This window comes from Hyperolius riggenbachi, chromosome 10 (genome assembly GCF_040937935.1).
Source record: "Hyperolius riggenbachi isolate aHypRig1 chromosome 10, aHypRig1.pri, whole genome shotgun sequence".
NCBI lineage: Eukaryota > Metazoa > Chordata > Amphibia > Anura > Hyperoliidae > Hyperolius > Hyperolius riggenbachi.
Genome location: NC_090655.1, coordinates 240,745,851 through 240,763,086, shown reverse-complemented (window position 1 = coordinate 240,763,086; position 17,236 = coordinate 240,745,851). Strand labels below are relative to the sequence as shown.

Below are 17,236 nucleotides of genomic sequence, written 5' to 3'. Positions count from 1 at the left end.
GACAAAATGCAGGGAAACCGTCCACTCAGGATGGTAAAAAACTGACACAAGTTTCCCAGGTGCAAAAATAAGATCAAATATTTAAGAACAATTTAAAAAGAGGAGGAAGAGATGAAGTTTCCTCCTCTTAGGAAAAACTCTCAAGAATGATACAGATATTACAGCATTAATGTTCCAAAAGGTAATTCTGATGCGCTGGGCTTGCTTATGGCTCTTTTTGAGATTTTTCTCTGGATATTTGCCTGATGAAGCAGGAACCTAGTCCTGAGAAACGTGTTGCATTCTATGAGGTTTTTTTTTTTTTTTTGGAACACTAAAGCTATAATTATTTATCTTATTCTCCAGTGTTTTCCTTGAGAAGGGGTGATTTCATATCTTCTTTTTAAAATGTTTTTCAATATTTTATTTTCATGATCTGATGGCTACCTTATGGTTGAGTGTAGGTAATTCCACAAACTGAGGTTGCAGTTAGCCTATTCACCACAAGATGGCGATGTCAACTATCCCAGCTGGAACGCACAGAAAGTAAAAAAAAAAAAAAAAAAAAAAAACCAAAGAGAGGAAGTGATGTAAAACACCAGAAATAGAAGCTGCAGACGGTGGAGGGAAGACGTTTTTAGAAGAGGTAATTGTGTGATACTTGTTATATAGGAGTAGAGGTTGGGGTGGACACGTAGCTCCCAACTTTCCAACTCTGGGAACCCAATCCCTCTGTCCCTAACTCCTTCTTTCAACAACAACAAATAACATTTGTAAAGCGCTTTTCTCCCGTAGGACCGATGTACAGAGATCTGTGTAAATATACCGTACTAGGCCTCCTAAGCCCATTTAAAAACGGGCTCTAGGTTTGTCGCTGCCAACACATTGCAGCGTGCCCGCCGCGCGCGTACACACTCACACGCCTGGCCTGCCCACCCCCTGGCCCGTCCTGCACCAACAGCTGTCAGTGCAGGACATGCTCAGTAGCGCAAAACCACTGACACAGTGACATGGGATGCAGGGACACTGGCCTTTTATTAGGTAGGATGTTTCTACTAAACAATAATGTTTAATTGACTCAAAACTTAATTCCCAGCCTTTAAAGGAAAACTTAAGGCAACCATAAAAAATGAGATTTACTCACCTGGGGCTCCCCTCAGCCCCCAGCAGCCGATCGGTGCCCTCGCAGCCCCGCTCAGATGCTCCTGCACCCGCCGGCGAACACTTCCGGTTTGGCCGTCACCGGCCGACAGGCATGGGAACGCCTGTTGGCCGGTGACGGCCAAACCGGAAGTGTTCGCCGGCGGGTGCAGGAGCATCTGAGCGGGGCTGCGAGGGCACCGATCGGCTGCTGGGGGCTGAGGGGAGCCCCAGGTGAGTAAATCTCATTTTTTATAGTTGCCTTAAGTTTTCCTTTAAATTGATATATTTCTTATTTTCAAATGCTAATACGAGAGAAGATAAATCAGGATACAAAGGACCAGTCTGGTTTGAATTCTAAAACAACATATTTTTTCTTATGAAATCTTTATGGTATGTGCGACTCACTAGGGGTGTGGTTAGGGGTTTGACAGGGGCGTAGCTTGTGTCCCTCTTTCTCATCTCTAAAAGTTGGGAGGAATGTGGACATATTCAGTTCTATCACATCACAGAGCCTAGACAATATGTCCATCAAGTCTAGCCATGTCCTCCCTGCGTTCCTCAGCATTGCTATTATCCTCCAGTATGTAATGTCCCCACCCCAGTAATGCCATTTATTTCCCAGTATAGCAATGTCCTCCATGCCCAGCATTGCCTTTCTCCTCCAGTATGTATTGTCCCCCACCCCAGTAATGCCATTTCTCTCCCAGTATAGCCATGTCCAAACTTCAGTTTTGCTTCCTTCCCCCCCTTTCATGCAGAGTAGTAGGAAGAAGGATTTATCTTAGTTTATAGCTAGCTGTCACAGTGTGCTCCAGTCCTCTGCTCCCATTAGCCTCTCATCCTCTTCCTTCCTTATATCCTCATCCATCTACCACTACCAGCACTGCTGTAACATCACAGGAATGGTAACAGTGGAAGGTGGATGTGAGGAGAGAAGGCCAGCTGGAGAGGAGGCAGAGGGAAGGTAGGACTGTGGAATGCTGGGAGTATAGTGCACAGGTAGCTATAAACCAACTTATTATGCTTTCCTGTGATACTCTACTCGGAGCAGTGCTTTTCAGCGCTGCTAGATTTGGGCGCAGCCGGCGCCTCCATAGACTTCAATAGGAATCATTCCTATTGAAGCGCTCAGTGAGTAACGTCGGCTCCGTCAGAAGACAGAGCCGAAGTTGCTTAAAAACATAATAATTCGGCCTCCAGCAATCGCTGGAAGCCGAATTATTTCATTCCCCCACTAACCATGTCGGCCTGGAGGGGGAATAGTAATTAAATCGGCCCGGACTTGTGCAGAAGCAGGATCAGCCATATACCGCTGTATCCTGCGCCCAAGTCTACCGGCGCCGATTTCAAATGTACGCTTCCTGTGATACTCTACTACCCAAAAGTGACAGCAAAGGGGAGTGCTGGGAGGAGAGGGGGCCTGTAATGATAGTTTCACCACTGACAACAGTACAGCCTAGATTATCCTCCCTTTATTATCTATCAGAAGGCAGCAGCATTCTGTACAGAGCACAAGATCACATCACTGAGGATGGATGAGAACCAGAGTCACATGACGGAGAGGATATTCAACTTCACTCTGGAGATCATCTGTCTGCTGACTGGAGAGGTGAGGAGGATTCTGGGAGGTCACATGATGTAATTCTTATCTCCAGCAATAAAACACACAGCCAAGACAAGGCAAGGAATGTATTAGCCTCTGAGCACACAGCCCTAAGGATGCACCTGTGTCCAATCGAATCCCACCCTTTTGAGTGCCTCCCCCCTTGCCTGGCCAATGCAGAGTCTTGAGCTGAGATTGTAGTGCTGCTCCTCACTGCATCAGGAACTCAACCAAGTCACAACCTAGCAGCATCTTCTCTATGTCTCCCTGTAGTGGCGTCTCATTATTTTCATCACTAGAGGGAGAAGATGAGATGCTGTGAGCCTGACAGCTGAGTTCTCAGTGTGGTGAGGTGAGTAGGCAAAACTACAGCCTCTGCTCACATCTCTGCATGTTGAGATATGGAGGGGCTGCACTGGGGGTGCCTTTGGATACCTATATTGTGGGGGGAAAATTGGCAGGAGGGGGGGTGGGGGGTGGGGGGGTTCAAAACTCTGCTTCTAGTGCTGGGGAACCTTGTCCCTGCCCTGCATTTATCTGACTGGAGAGGTGAGGAGGATTCTGGGAGGTCATGTGGCATTACTGCTGGTCTTTCTATACAGAGTTTTCCTCCAGTGAAGTCTGGTGATCATGTGACCATTACTGTACCCCAATCTCACACCCTGATATCTGAGAGACACAACACGCAGAAGATCCTGGAAGTCACCAGGAAGATGATGGAGCTGCTGATAGGAGAGGTGAGCAGTGCTGGGAATTATGGGACTTCCAGTGACAGCAAGGGGTGTGTCCAGGTGGTGACTATATCATTGTTGTGTCAGGTTTCTATAAGGTGTCAGGATGTAGCTGTCTATTTCTCCGTGGAGGAGTGGCAGTATTTAGAAGCACACAAGGACCTCTACAAGGACACCATGATGGAGAATCAGCCACCTTTCACATCACCAGGTAAGAGGAGACTTTCATGTCTTGTAAAGAAGAGAGCAGTATGGAGGGTCCACCTAGATCCCCCATCATTTGATAATCACATAGAAATAATGTAATCAGTCAGTGTTTGTTCCCTACAGATGTATCCAGTAACAGTAACCCACCAGAGAGATGTACAGGTCCTCTTTATTTCAAGGACGGTCCAAAAGATGATCACACCACCCTCCTCCATTATCAGGTAGGTGGGACTGAGCGTCCACAGAGACTCCAAACTGTGTGGCATTGTTTCCTTCTGCATATCTGTTATCTGTGTTCACATTTTACATTATCTCTCCTTTTGTGCACTTAGGATGGAGAACTTATAAATGGAAGTGCTGTAGTTAAAGAGGAAGAAGAAGCATATGTGAGGAGTGATCAGCAGTCTATGGAAGGGAGTGACATGATGGGGACAAGTAAAGAGGAAGACGAAGAAACATATGTGAGGAGTGATCAGCAGTCTATGGAGCAGGGTGACATGATGAGGACAAGTAAAGAGGAAGAAGAAGAAACATATGTGAGGAGTGATCAGCGGTCTCTGGAGGAGGGTGACATGATGAGGACAAGTAAAGAGGAAGAAGAGGAGACATATGTGAGGAGTGATCAGCACACTGTGGAGGAGGGTGACATGATGAAAAGTAAAGAGGAGGACAATGTTACAGAGCGCAGAACAGGTGAGTAATCAGCAGTAAATATAGAATAAATATGTATCTGTATTGCGGTTATGACTGTCACTGCTCACAGACTTGACATATTAGGAGTTATGCTATGTGCTCATATTAGATTTTTGCCATCTATAACTATCATTCATGACAGTATTTGGTGACAACTTGCTAACAATAGCAGTACAGACACCCAGAGGAAGAGAAAGGTCTCTTTATTCTCTCACACTGGGCTGCCCTCTTTTCCTCTGAGACTTCAGCAGTGGCCTTTTGCTAGTGTCAGCAGTGCTGATTAACCTAATAAAGTGTTACATTTCTGCTAATTTAGTTACAGCGGTGATCCCCTTATGTAATAGTTCTGCTACCTTAGTGTGATCCCTGGTAGCATAATAGTGACCCTTCTCCACTTAAGGCTTTGTCACATGAATATTGTCAAAAAATCCCAATCGTTATGTGCTCAGCAACGTTATGTACTTTTTTTCATTACAACCAGTAAGCGCTTAGTGATTTTTGGCAATTGCATGTGCGTGCGTTCTCTGCAGCTCTCAATGTAGCATTTATTAGTGCAAGTGAACATGTGCTCCCTGAGCCAATGAATGCTTGTTTTTGAATGATCACTGTTACAGCTAGTTAAAGGGGAACTGAAGTGAGAGTGATATGGTGGTTGCCATATTATCTCCTTTTGAACAATACCAGTTGCCTGGCTGTCCTGCTGATCTATTTGGCTAGAACAGTGTCTGAATCATACCCGAAACAAGCATGCACCTAATCTTGTTAGATCTGACAATAATGTCAGAAACACCAGATCTGCTGCATGCTTGTTCAGGGGCTATGGCTAAAAGTATTAGAGGCAGAGGATCAGCAGGATAGCCAGGCAACTGGTATTGCTTTAAAGTAAATAAATATGGCAGCCTCCACATCTGTCTCACTTCGGTTACCCTTTAAAGTGATCATTCTCCACTAAGGGGCTGCTAAGCATTTTTTGATTGCACTTTTTTGGCAATTGTATTACAGTTTTATGATCAGGGAGTGAGATTTGCAGCCTGATCGTGCCTAAAATGAAGCAGCACTTTTAAAGAGAAACTCCAACCAAGAATTGAACTTTATCCCAATCAGTAGCTGATACCCCCTTTTACATGAGAAATATAATGATTTTCACAAACAGACCATCAGGGGGTGCTGTATGACTGATTTTGTGCTGAAACCCCTCCCACAAGAAGCTCTGAGTACCGCGGTACTCTGGGCAAACTGCCACAATGTAACAATGTTCACAGACAGGAATTAGCTGTTTACAGCTGTCTCTAACAGCCAAAACAGCTAACAGCAGCTACATAACCTGCACACAGTAAAAATGTCACCATGTAATAAATGTCAGAATGTAAATCGGGGAGAGGAAAGATTTTACAATGAACAAACACTGACTAAATCATTTATACATAATTATGGTAAAAAATGAAGCACTTTTTTTATTACATTATTTTCACTGGAGTTCCTCTTTAAGATTGCAGCTGAGTCGCAATGCTGCAGCATGAAAGCTCCCGTATGGAGACAACACTGCATTATTGTTTTGCCGATCCTTGGCAATCGTCAAATGCAGCAATCAACGCTCCAGCGTGAAACAGCCGTTACCGAAATTGGACGTGAGACTCATATCCTCTTTTCTTAACTCTCCCTTTGCAAGGATGCAAGTCTAATGTCATTGTAGCTCCACCGCTGTGCATGATCATGTGGGCATGTATGGGTGCTTGCATGTGTGGTCCTTTCCATGCACACGCTCTTGCAGGTGGTCATGTGTGTGCATATCCTCTTGTACATGCACACTCCTGATAACTCCCATGGCAGCACTGATTGGGGCAAGGCAACATGTGTTCCCTGAGCCAATCTGTGCCTGTTTTTGTGAGTGATCACTGTTAAAGCCAGTAACAGTGATCATTCATAAGCTGGGACCACAGTTGCATCGTGGAAATCAGGTTTTGCGTATGTAGTATGTGTTTTAACGTGCGCTTCAACAATGATAGGCCTCCAGAATTTGATGGCAGTCTATGATAATCGCAGGTACTTTACGATTTAATGCAGGGGGACTCATCGTTTGGAACAAACGCACACATTACTATTGAAAAGCATTACGTGTGGTCCCAGCTCTTGTTGAATATGTTCAGAGGGTCCCTCTGCTGGAACAGCTATGTAATTGTAACAATTATTGCAAAAATGAATGAAATAAGAAATAGACTAAGCCAGGCATGGGCAAACTCGGCCCTCCAGCTGTTACGGAACTACAAGTCCCACAATGCATTTGCCTTCATGAGTCATGACTGTGGCTGTCAGACTCCTGCAATGCATTGTGGGACTTGTAGTTCCTTAAAGCGAACCTTAAGTCAAGTGAAAAAAATGAGATTTACTCACCTGGGGCTTTGCTCTGCCCCCAGCAGCTGATCGGTGCCCTCGCAGCTCCGCTCAGATGTCCCAGGACCCGCCGGCGAGCACTTCCGGTTTTGCCGTCACCGGCCGACAGGCATGGGTACGCGAGTGATTCTTCGCGTTCCCAGCCTGTATATCGCCCCCTATGCTGCTATTGCGACCTCCTGGCCGCAATAGCAGCATAGGGGGCGATATACAGGCTGGGAACGCGAAGAATCACTCGCGTTCCCATGCCTGTCGGCCGGTGACGGGCAAACCGGAAGTGCTCGCCGGCGGGTCCTGGGTAGAGTTGGGCGAACAGTTCGGCTGTTTTAGCCGAACTGCAGCCGAACTGTTCGGCTGCCCAAGCTGTCATGTCGCCGTGACTCTTACTACTTCCGGGTCGCAATGACCCGGAGTAGTACGTCTGCGCTGGCCCGGCGGAGCGCGTCCTAGATCGCGCTCCCGTTGCCGGGCACTCTCTGCGCATGTGTGTGACGTCATGAGTGACGTCACACACATGCGCAGAGAGTGCCCGGCAACGGGAGCGCGATCTAGGACGCGCTCCGCCGGGCCAGCGCAGACGTACTACTCCGGGTCATTGCGACCCGGAAGTAGTAAGAGCCACGGCGACATGACAGCTTGGGCAGCCGAACAGTTCGGCTGCAGTTCGGCTAAAACAGCCGAACTGTTCGCCCAACTCTAGTCCTGGGACATCGGAGCGGAGCTGCGAGGGCACCGATCAGCTGCTGGGGGCTGAGGGAAGCCCCAGGTGAGTAAATCTCATTTTTTTCACTTGACTTAAGGTTCGCTTTAACAGCAGGAGGGCCAAGTTTGCCCATGCCTGGACTAAGCCATAGGCGCACCTTGAGAATAATGCAGTGGTCCTCAACCTTTTCAGCACATCTAGCCCTTTGTGGGTCATCCCTAAGCAAATGTACCCCTTACCGAAGTGGGTGTTGCCATTACATGATGTAGGTGGAGCCAAATAATAACGAAATACAGGTAGTCCCCAATTAACAAATGAGTTAGGGACTGTGTCCATTGTTAACTTGAATTCATTCTCTTTTGTCCCCCTCGGTTCTCCCTATGCCTTTTTTTGTCCCCCTCTGTGTCACCTCAGTTTGTGCCTCTTTTTTCCCCCTCTGTGTCACCTCTGTTCCCCCGTACCTATTTTCTCCCCCCTATGTTCCCTTGTGCCTCTTTTGTCACCCTTTATGTTCCCCTGTGTCACCTCTTGTCCCCCTGTCCTAGCTAGGTATAGGTGCAAGACATAGGTGCCCCCAGTATAGATATCCAGTCATAGCTACCCCAGTATAAGTAGCGAGCTATAGGCGCCCCATTATAGGTAGCCAGGTACAGGTGCCATAGTGTAGGTAGCGAGCTATAGGTGCCCCAGTATAGATAGCCAGGTACATGTGGTGCCCCAGTGTAGGTAGCGAGATATAGGTGCCCCAGAATAGTTAGCCAGGTGGTGCCCCAGTATAATCTTACATAGCCCCATTCCTGCGCGGACTCCTCTCGCTGGCTTGGTTCTCCTCCTCTCTTCGCTCTCTACTCTTCTTGCTGCGCCCTCCCGCTATGGTTACTTCTGGCAGCACCTCTGACGTCATGAGAGGCTGCCGGGTAACCATGGCGACAGGACGTGAAGTGGCGAGAGGAGGAGAGCCCGACAAGAGGGGTCCACTTCTCTCCTGGGGGCAAGATCCGGTATTCTGTCTGCGGCCCCTGGGGGACCCCTGACAGGTGCCGATGTACCCCCAGGGTTCCGCAGACCCCAGGTTGAGAGACACTGGAATAATGGATTGCTGTGCATTCAGTTATCTAATTGAGATAGATGTGACCTCATTTTAAGGTAATGAGTTGCACAATACATGTTTATGTGTTTTATAGCCTGAACCCATGTCACATAAAAAATTGGAAGGGACAAACTCAATCCAACAATAAAGAAAAATGTCATTTTCAAAATTATGAACAAAGTCGGTAGCTTAGGGAAAAAAATACTTTTGAATATTCCTGGTTGTTAGCGTTCCATAATGGTGATATTTGTGGCATTTTTCTAATGTCCAGACTCTTCTGGGGCTATGCAAACAAAGAATGGCTCAAAAATGCTTTATGAAAATTCCCCCCCCCCCCCCCCCCCCCCCCCACTATACTATAAGCTTTATTGAAGCCGTCAATAAGGAATACCAATATATGGCAAAAAAAACATATATGATATAGCTTCACAAAAGTCACAAAACATGAAGTTTACAATGCGATAGGACATTGGGGTCCAAAGAGTTGGAAGGAAAATAGCAAAAAAAAAAAAAAAAAAAAAGATATAGCATGGCGCCCGGTATCCTATCAGCTAAATGATACAGATAAAATGCCATCCGCCTAGTGCAATTATGGTATTCTAGTCAGATAATGAAATTTAGACATATTGGAATAAAATTGCTATCTTACTCTATGCTAAACATGCAGTTTTTGCACTTTAAAAAAAAATAAAAATTGTGGCAGCAAATAGGCCCTGTAGGTTTTTTGAAGTTTGCCTGCCAATCAATCTGTAATCAGACGTGGCATAGATAGCCATGACAGTGATGGAAATTCACAGCACATTTTACATCACATCCGCTGTGGCTGTCCTGTTACTCCTGTTACTTATGCATGTGACCCAGCCTAAGATATTCTTATGGCAGAAGCTGTGTGACATGAATACAAATGTAAGGGGGCAGAAAGCCTGGTATTCACACTGGAGGCATTTAAGGAGTCTCTCACATAGGTGCAGAGGATGCACTGAAATAAGAGTGTGTGTGTAGTAGGGACACACAGGAGATTCAGATAAGGCACTGGAGGGGGCACACAGGTGGGGCAGAGGAGACACTGTAGGGGGTACCCAGGGAATGCAGAATAAACATTGAAGGGGGGCACACAGGAGGTGCAGAGGAAGCACTGAAGGGGGCACACAGTAGGTGCAGAGGAGGCACTAAAGGGGGTACACAGGAGATGCAGAGGAGGCACTGAAGGGGGCACACAGGAGGTACAGAGGAGGCACTGTAGGGGGCACACAGGAGATGCAGAGGAGGCACTAAAGGGGTCACACAGGAGGTGCAGAGGAGGCACTGTAGGGGGCACACAGGAGATGCAGAGATGGCACTGAAGGGGGCACACAGGAGGTGCAGAGGAGGCACTGTAGGGGGCACACAGGAGATGCAGAGGAGGCACTAAAGGGGGGAACACAGGAGGTGCAGAGGAGGCACTAAAGGGGGTACACAGGAGATGCAGAGGAGGCACTGAAGGGGGTACACAGGAGGTGCAGAGGAGGCACTGTAGGGGGCACACAGGAGGTGCAGAGGAGGCACTGAAGGGGTCACACAGGAGGTGCAGAGGAGGCACTGTAGGGGGTACACAGGAGATGCAGAGGAGGCACTGAAGGGGGTACACAGGAGGTGCAGAGGAAGCACTGAAGGGGGCACACAGTAGGTGCAGAGGAGGCACTAAAGGGGGTACATAGGAGATGCAGAGGAGGCACTGAAGGGGGTACACAGGAGGTGCATAGGAGGCACTGTAGGGGGCACACAGGAGATGCAGAGGAGGCACTGAAGGGGGCACACAAGAGGTGCAGAGGAGGCACTGAAGGGGGCACACAAGAGGTGCAGATGATGCAATGAAGAGGGCAGACAGGAAGGGCAGAGGAGGCACTGAAGGAGGCACACGGGAGGTGCAGAGGAGGCACTGAAGGGGTCACACAGGAGGTGCAGAGAAGGCACTGTAGGGGGCACATGGGAGGTGCAGTGGAAGCACCTAAGGGGCACACATGAGGTGCAGAGGAGACAATAAAGCATAGGTATTTGTTTTTACTGCCTTTCTTATCAAGTGAATTTTATTCAAGCAAGTTTCATGAAAAAAACAGATCATAGCAAGCCAATTCGGTACATGAAAGATGCATGAATTGCATATCCCACATGGGGCTTCTAAGCCTATGAGTAGTGCCACAAAATAGTGGAGCATTAAAACAAGAACAAAAATAAAAGCCAACAAAAATATACATTAGATAAAAGCATACAGGATGCAGAGTGTGTTATGAGTCATGCTTGCAGAGCCAGTCAACCAAAAAGTGGCGATATTGCTGTGCCAAGCAGGGGCTGGAGTAGTGTCTAACAAGTAAGCCTACAGAAGGATATGTGGCAGTAATAAGTCACGTGGAGCTAGAGGCAGGGGACATGATAGATAGGCAGTCATCCTTGGTTTGAAAGTCTATCCATAGAGCCCACATTAGATAGTGTTTGTCAAAGGTCCTTTTCTGAAGATAAGTGATTTCTTCATACTCCATTATTGAATTAATAGCAAGAAATCATTCGTTAACAAGTGGGTACATGAAGTGACTTCCACTGCCATGGCATGAGACCTTTGGCAGCATTTAACAAGAAAGGGATAAGGGATCTTTTATATCGTTTGACACCAGGGATGGGCTTTCGAATATTCAACTACTCGAATTCAAAATTAAAATGAGGCTTGATTGCCTCAGGTGTGACCACGGGAGACGAGGGGTTACTTACCATCTGATGATCTCAAAACTCCCTGAGGACCCTTTCACACTGGGGCGGTGCGTCAAATTGACACACTGCTACCACGGCCTAATGCAACCCTATGGGGAAGTTCATACATTCCACGTTGTGGTACGCAGCGCCGGAAATACATAATCTAACTAGCGCAGAAATACCTTACTGTGCGGGATCTGCGGCAACCTGCAGGGCTCTGCATTGGCCTGGAAGTCAGGTTAGTCTATGTTGACGCTGGGTTTTTACAAAAGTTGACGGTGCGAGGTCACAGCGCGTATGCATAGAAGCATATTTTAACAATACGCCTCCATATACCCGAAGCGACCACAAGCGCGCATCACTTCCTGCTTGGCCGAATGCCACACAGGGAACTCTGTGCACCAGTGGGGTGTTCCCTGGAGGCCTGTGTTTGGCGATGCGGTGTGGCGGGTGAGACGCTCCGTATCGCTGAAACCGGCCTCAGGGTCTCCCGACCATTTTTTGGAAAATCGAACCAGTGCAGAGATTCATTATTAGAAGGACAGTATTGTTCAATGAAGGTATCACGGCATCATGTGAATGAATTGATACCTTCAATGAAAATACTGTCCTTCCAATAATTAATCATTGTATGGTGGGTGTGATGGACCACCCTATCTAGGATGGAGATAGGGAGGTGTTTCTTCATCCTTTCACCTAAAAGGACCAATCACAAATATTTGTTGACGGGAAGTGCGGAGAGCCAGTAAGAGGAAGCAAAAGAGAGATATTATTTCTGCCATATAATGTGGTAGCTATTTTATGCCAGAGACTCGAGGTTAGTAAAACCGTCAGGTTTTAACAGTGAAGTCTGGGATTCAGAGACCCAAATCAGATCTCGAATAGGTTGGCCTATAATAGCCTGCTCTGTCTGGACCCACTTCCTCTTGGTCAGTGAGAAGGTCCAATCAAGGACACGATTAAGGTGGGTTGTTCAATAATAGAACTTGAGATTAAGGGAACCTAAACCTTCTTTATGTTTTTTCCTGTATAGAACTGCAGCGCTTATGTGACTCTTAGGGTTGCATCAGATAAATTTACGAAATTTGCTATGTAAGTTCTGGAAAAAGAGGGTTAGGGATTGTGATCGGGAGCATCTGCATCAAAAATAGTATCCTCGGGAGAATGTTAATTTTAAGAACTACGACTCCATGCAACCAGGCAATACCCAAGGGCATCAATCTAGACAGATCAGAACCAACGGTGAGCAGCATAGGGAGAACGTTGGGGGCATAGTGTTGAGAAAAGTTAGGGCAAAGTTGCATACCTAAATATTTCAACGTGGAGGGTTGCCACTTGATTGCAATTGAGCTTATTCAACGGTAGAATTGAAATGGTCGCGCATCTAACCAAGATGCACCTGACAAACACTCACTGCATAGGGCTAATAAGCCTCACAAAGGCACAACTGTGCTCATTGCAGTAGAACAGGTGCATTAAGAACGAATGCATCTCACAATACAAATAATGGAAGCAAACGTATACATTACACATTATTCAGCTTATTTTAGGGGACCTTACCCTTCTCTTATTGAGAGAGACATCAGTTCCACGCTGCGAAGCATGTTTGCAGGGACGCCGTGTGCAGGCTTCTCTCGGGGTCCCCACCCTAACCTAAGTTTAAAATCGCCCAACGATTTGGGAGCAGCAGGCGTGGGAGGCACCCCAGGTACTCTCACTGCCCGGGGACACTGCCCACAACCACAACCCAACCCAAAGAGGACAGAAATACAATATTATTCAATGGAAGAAATGAAATGGTCGCGCATCTAACCATGGTCACGCTGCTAACATGCTTTGCAGCGTGGAACCGATGTGTCTCTCAATAAGAGATGGGTAAGGTCCCCCAATAAGTTGAATAATGTGTAAGGCATAAGTTTGCTTCTATTATTTGTATGTGAGTTGCATTAGTTCTTTATGCACCTGTTCTACTGCAATGAGCACAGTTGTGCCTTTGTGAGGCTTATGCAGTGAGTGTCTGCCAGGTGCATCTTGGTTAGATACGCAACCATTTCATTGAATCTCTTGTTGCATAATGATTGGAAATGAGCTTTTGATGGATTTCATGGAATTGGGGGGGGGATTTAAGGCTTCAGAAAGGGAGCCATAAACATCTATTTATTTAAAGAAGTTTGGGATAGGGACATGGGGGATTCAATAAAAAGAATAAAATGTCATCCGCGTAAGCAGCAAGTTTGTTATGCATAGCCCCATGCCCAAAATGTCAGGATTAGCCCTGACTGACTGGAGGAAGGCTGTAGTCTCAGTGCAAAAATGAGGGGGAGATTGGGGGCAGCCCTGACGAGTGCCATTTCTTATTTCAATGGGGTCCGATAGCTCACCATTGACTCTGATTCTGGCAGAGGGCTGGAAATATAATGCCATAATGAGAGATTGCGCTCTGGTGCCAATATCAAACTGATCCACTGTACCTTCCATAAAATCCCAGTCCACTCTGTCAAATGCGTTTTGTGCATCAGTAGATAGCAAAAAGGCAGGAATCTGGAGACATCTGACAGAGTGGATTAGGGCCAGTGCCCTAGAGGCCCTTCTACCAGGGATGAACCCGACCTGGTCAGGTTTAATAAGGGTTAATAAGTTTGGATAACAGGGGGCTTAGTCAGAGTGCCAGGACTTTCGCATATAATTCAGACCACTGCAGCTTTAACAGCTCACTGCAGGGCCATACAACTTGGCACACATCTTGCCCCCTTTTCTTCCCACCAACAGAGCTTTCTGTTGGTGGCATCTGATTACTGCTGCTATGTTTCCCTCCCACCCTCCCTCCCCCCTGAGATCCAATCAGATAGATCGCCTCTCATAGGCATCAGGCTATGAGAGGGATTGCTGTTTGAGCCTCTCCTGGGGAAAGATTAGTGACAGAGCTGTCCCCTATACAGCGCTGCACTAGATCGCAGCGCTGTACGAGTGGTTGTGGCTTTTTTTTTTCAGCCTGCCGATGATGGCTGGCAGGTTGTTTATGGAGCTTTGCTGCATAAATGAGCGGGGATGTGTACGCATCTGCGTGCGATCCCCGCTAATCTCCGCCACAAGGACTTGACGCTGATCGGCATTAGTTGGTCCTGGGGGAGCCACCTTCCCGACACCTATCGGCATTAGGCGGTTGGTAAGGAGTTAATATCTCAGTTAAGAATCAGAATCACTTTATTTTGCCAAGTACAACGGGAGTTATACCCAGAATTATTTTTGGCCCATGCAGGGTCGGTGATGGTACAGTAAGCATTACAGATTACAGTAAGCATTGCAGGTACAATACAACATAAGTATTACAACAGAGATGTGGAATGGTCTGGCACTATGGTTTAATGAACAGTAGCATAGACACAAATTAGCAGTGGATAGCGTGCATTGCAATATGGTTAACAGCATACATGAGTGGGTTGTGTCATACCATGGTGTCTTGATAGATGCCTGGGTGTGGATGGGAGGCAGCAGGTGTGGGTGCCAAAAGGTGCATTAAACCATAGTGCCAGACCATTCCACATCTCTGTTGTAATACTAAGGACTTTCATCTTATTGGGTCTTGAGCACATGGTTTACTGGGTGTTTAGTGCCAGCTAACACAGCCTTGCCCGAGTGCCCGCTAGCTCTCCCACAGCACAATACAACATAAGAAGGCATTTGCACAGTACCTAACCATCGTGAAAGAAGGACCAGAGGGGTAGTCTGAGTGCTATGTGAGCGGAGCTGCCACATTAACCTGCGGCGCTCAATACTCTACAGCAATTTCAGATGCCCGCTGTGTGTCCTTGGGACAGACAGATGGAAGAAGAGAGAGAGAGAAAACAGAGAAAGAGAGAAAGGTAGACAGAAAGTAAAGAGAAAGAGGGTAGAGACAGAGGAGAGAAAGAAAACGAGAAAGATGGAAAAGTCCTCCTGGAGTTGTGGTGGAGATCTGGTTGGTTACTGGCATCCCCGTCTTGCAGCCTGGGATGGTGCGGTCAGTCAACAGTCGGAGGCAGGCAGCAGGGCAGTCAGAGCGCAGCAGTCATCAGCTGTTGCCACGCGGTGGGCTTCCGAGTCCTCAGGGCTCCGCAAAGGGTCTCTGGCTGCAGTGTGGGGCCAGGGGATAGGCACTGCAGTTTAGTGTGGGGCCAGGGGATAGGCACTGGCATGCAGCTTAGTGTGGGGCCAGAGGATCATCACTGGCCTGCAGCTTAGTGTGGGGCCAAGGGATAGGCACTGGCCTGCAGCTAGTGTGGGGCCAGAGGATCGTCACAGGGGATAGGCACTGGTCTGTGGCATAGAGTGGGCCAGGGGATAGGCACTGGCCTGTGGCATAGTGTGGATCCAGTGGGTGGCATTGGCTTGCAGCTTTGTGGGGGATCAGCACTACTGCTCGATGTGGGGCAACAGTGACCTGCCCGCGCAGCGGTGGGGCCTCAGCAGCCTAAAGTGATCCGAGGGTGGTAGTGCAGAGTGGATCCAGGCATCCTAAAGTGATCGGTGGGTGGTAGTAAAGAGTGGATCCAGGCAGCCTAAAGTGCTCTGAGGGTGATGGTGTAGAGTGGATCCAGGCGTTACCGCGGCAGGAGGAGGCTGTCGGCAGTGATGGAGAGCCGGGGTCCCGCATGCTGTTCTGGACTGCCGAAGAGCGACTGCATGGTGCACCCAGGCAGTGGAAGTGGAGTGGCGGCAGCTAGGACCGGGATTCCTCAGAAGCAGCTGGGGCCGGCATCACATCTCTAGCCTGCGCGGTGTCCCAGTCAGCGTCGATGGAGTGCTGGAGCAGCGGCAGGAGGGACCGTGATTCATCTTCATGTCTTCAGGTTGCTCCAGTGGTGGTGAGGAGTTCCCAGGCAGCGATGGTGAAGCAGGCAGCAGAGGTGAGTTCAGAGCGGCTGGGGCTGGCACCATGTGGGTCGTCAGCTGAGCTGACCACGTGGTGAGCCGGACCTCAGGCAAGTGCCGTTTCGCCAGAGCCCGTTCAGCCTAAGTGTCCCCCATCCCCAGACTCCTAGGCAGTTTTCAGCTGTCGGTCCAGGGGGAAAAGTGTTGAAAAAGAAAGATGTGGACCGGAGCCCCATGGCCGTTTCTACCCAGCAGGCGCCATCTTGATATACAAATGAAGAGAGATGGGTTGATAGCTCTGACATGATTGACATCTTTCCTCTCCTTATGAATCACCAAAATATGAGCCCAAATAGCATCTATTGAGAAAGGGGATTGTTTAGATATGGAATCATATCAGGGGTCAATAGAATTTGGCTATACATTTTATAATAGATGGTAGGTAGACCGCCTGGACCCAGAGTTTTTCCCAGGGGCATTTTATTAAGGGCCGTATAGATTTTTAAATTCCGTAATCTCCTCCTCAAGACCTTTTTTCTCACTTTAGTTTCAAAATATTTTATTGAGTATGCCAATAGAAAAACTTACAGCTTTTAGTTATTCCCTTAACATAGGGCATCATACAGATTGTTTAGCATAACATATAAACGTACAACCAACAAAAACTAAACATGGAGGTCAGTTTGCAATTTGTTAGTGTGGGTCAGTCATCGAGGCGGGCATAGTCCCTAGAAGGAGAGGGCGCAGGACCGAAGTCCCAGAGACTCAGAGGCTGAGAGCCATGGTTGCCAGGTACGTGTAAACGCTAGAGTTGTATCATTTATTATTGCTAGCAATCTTTCAGAAATAAGTATGTCAACAATGATGGCGTCCGCCATATCCAGTGAAAGGTTAGGTTTTAGCCACTGGCGTGCTATGTGGAGACGGGCCGCCTTTGCCACGTGTTGGGCTAGTCTGTGCTGCGTGTATTTCCATCTCAGGGGTTTGTGTCCCAATAGTAATTGGAGAGGATCAGGTGGGAGAGGTGTCTGAAGGGCTGTGCTTATGGCCGAGGCCACCTGGGCCCAGAATTTCTTTAATATCGGGCAGAACCACCAAATATGTGCAAGATCTCCTACTTG

The 17,236-nt window shown here is 47.7% G+C and overlaps 1 protein-coding gene across 1 annotated transcript in view; it reads left to right on the top strand.

Annotated features, from left to right (window-relative positions):
* Positions 1-568: 568 nt before the first annotated feature.
* Positions 569-17,236, top strand: part of LOC137535036 (zinc finger protein 678-like) — a 29,642-nt gene continuing 12,974 nt past the window's right edge. The window contains exons 1-6 of the mRNA XM_068256798.1: positions 569-625; positions 2,609-2,731; positions 3,328-3,462; positions 3,544-3,667; positions 3,787-3,884; positions 3,996-4,356. Coding sequence (XP_068112899.1) covers positions 2,654-2,731; positions 3,328-3,462; positions 3,544-3,667; positions 3,787-3,884; positions 3,996-4,356 — 796 coding nt within the window. The 5' untranslated portion in view covers positions 569-625; positions 2,609-2,653. The remainder of the gene's footprint in view (positions 626-2,608; positions 2,732-3,327; positions 3,463-3,543; positions 3,668-3,786; positions 3,885-3,995; positions 4,357-17,236) is intronic.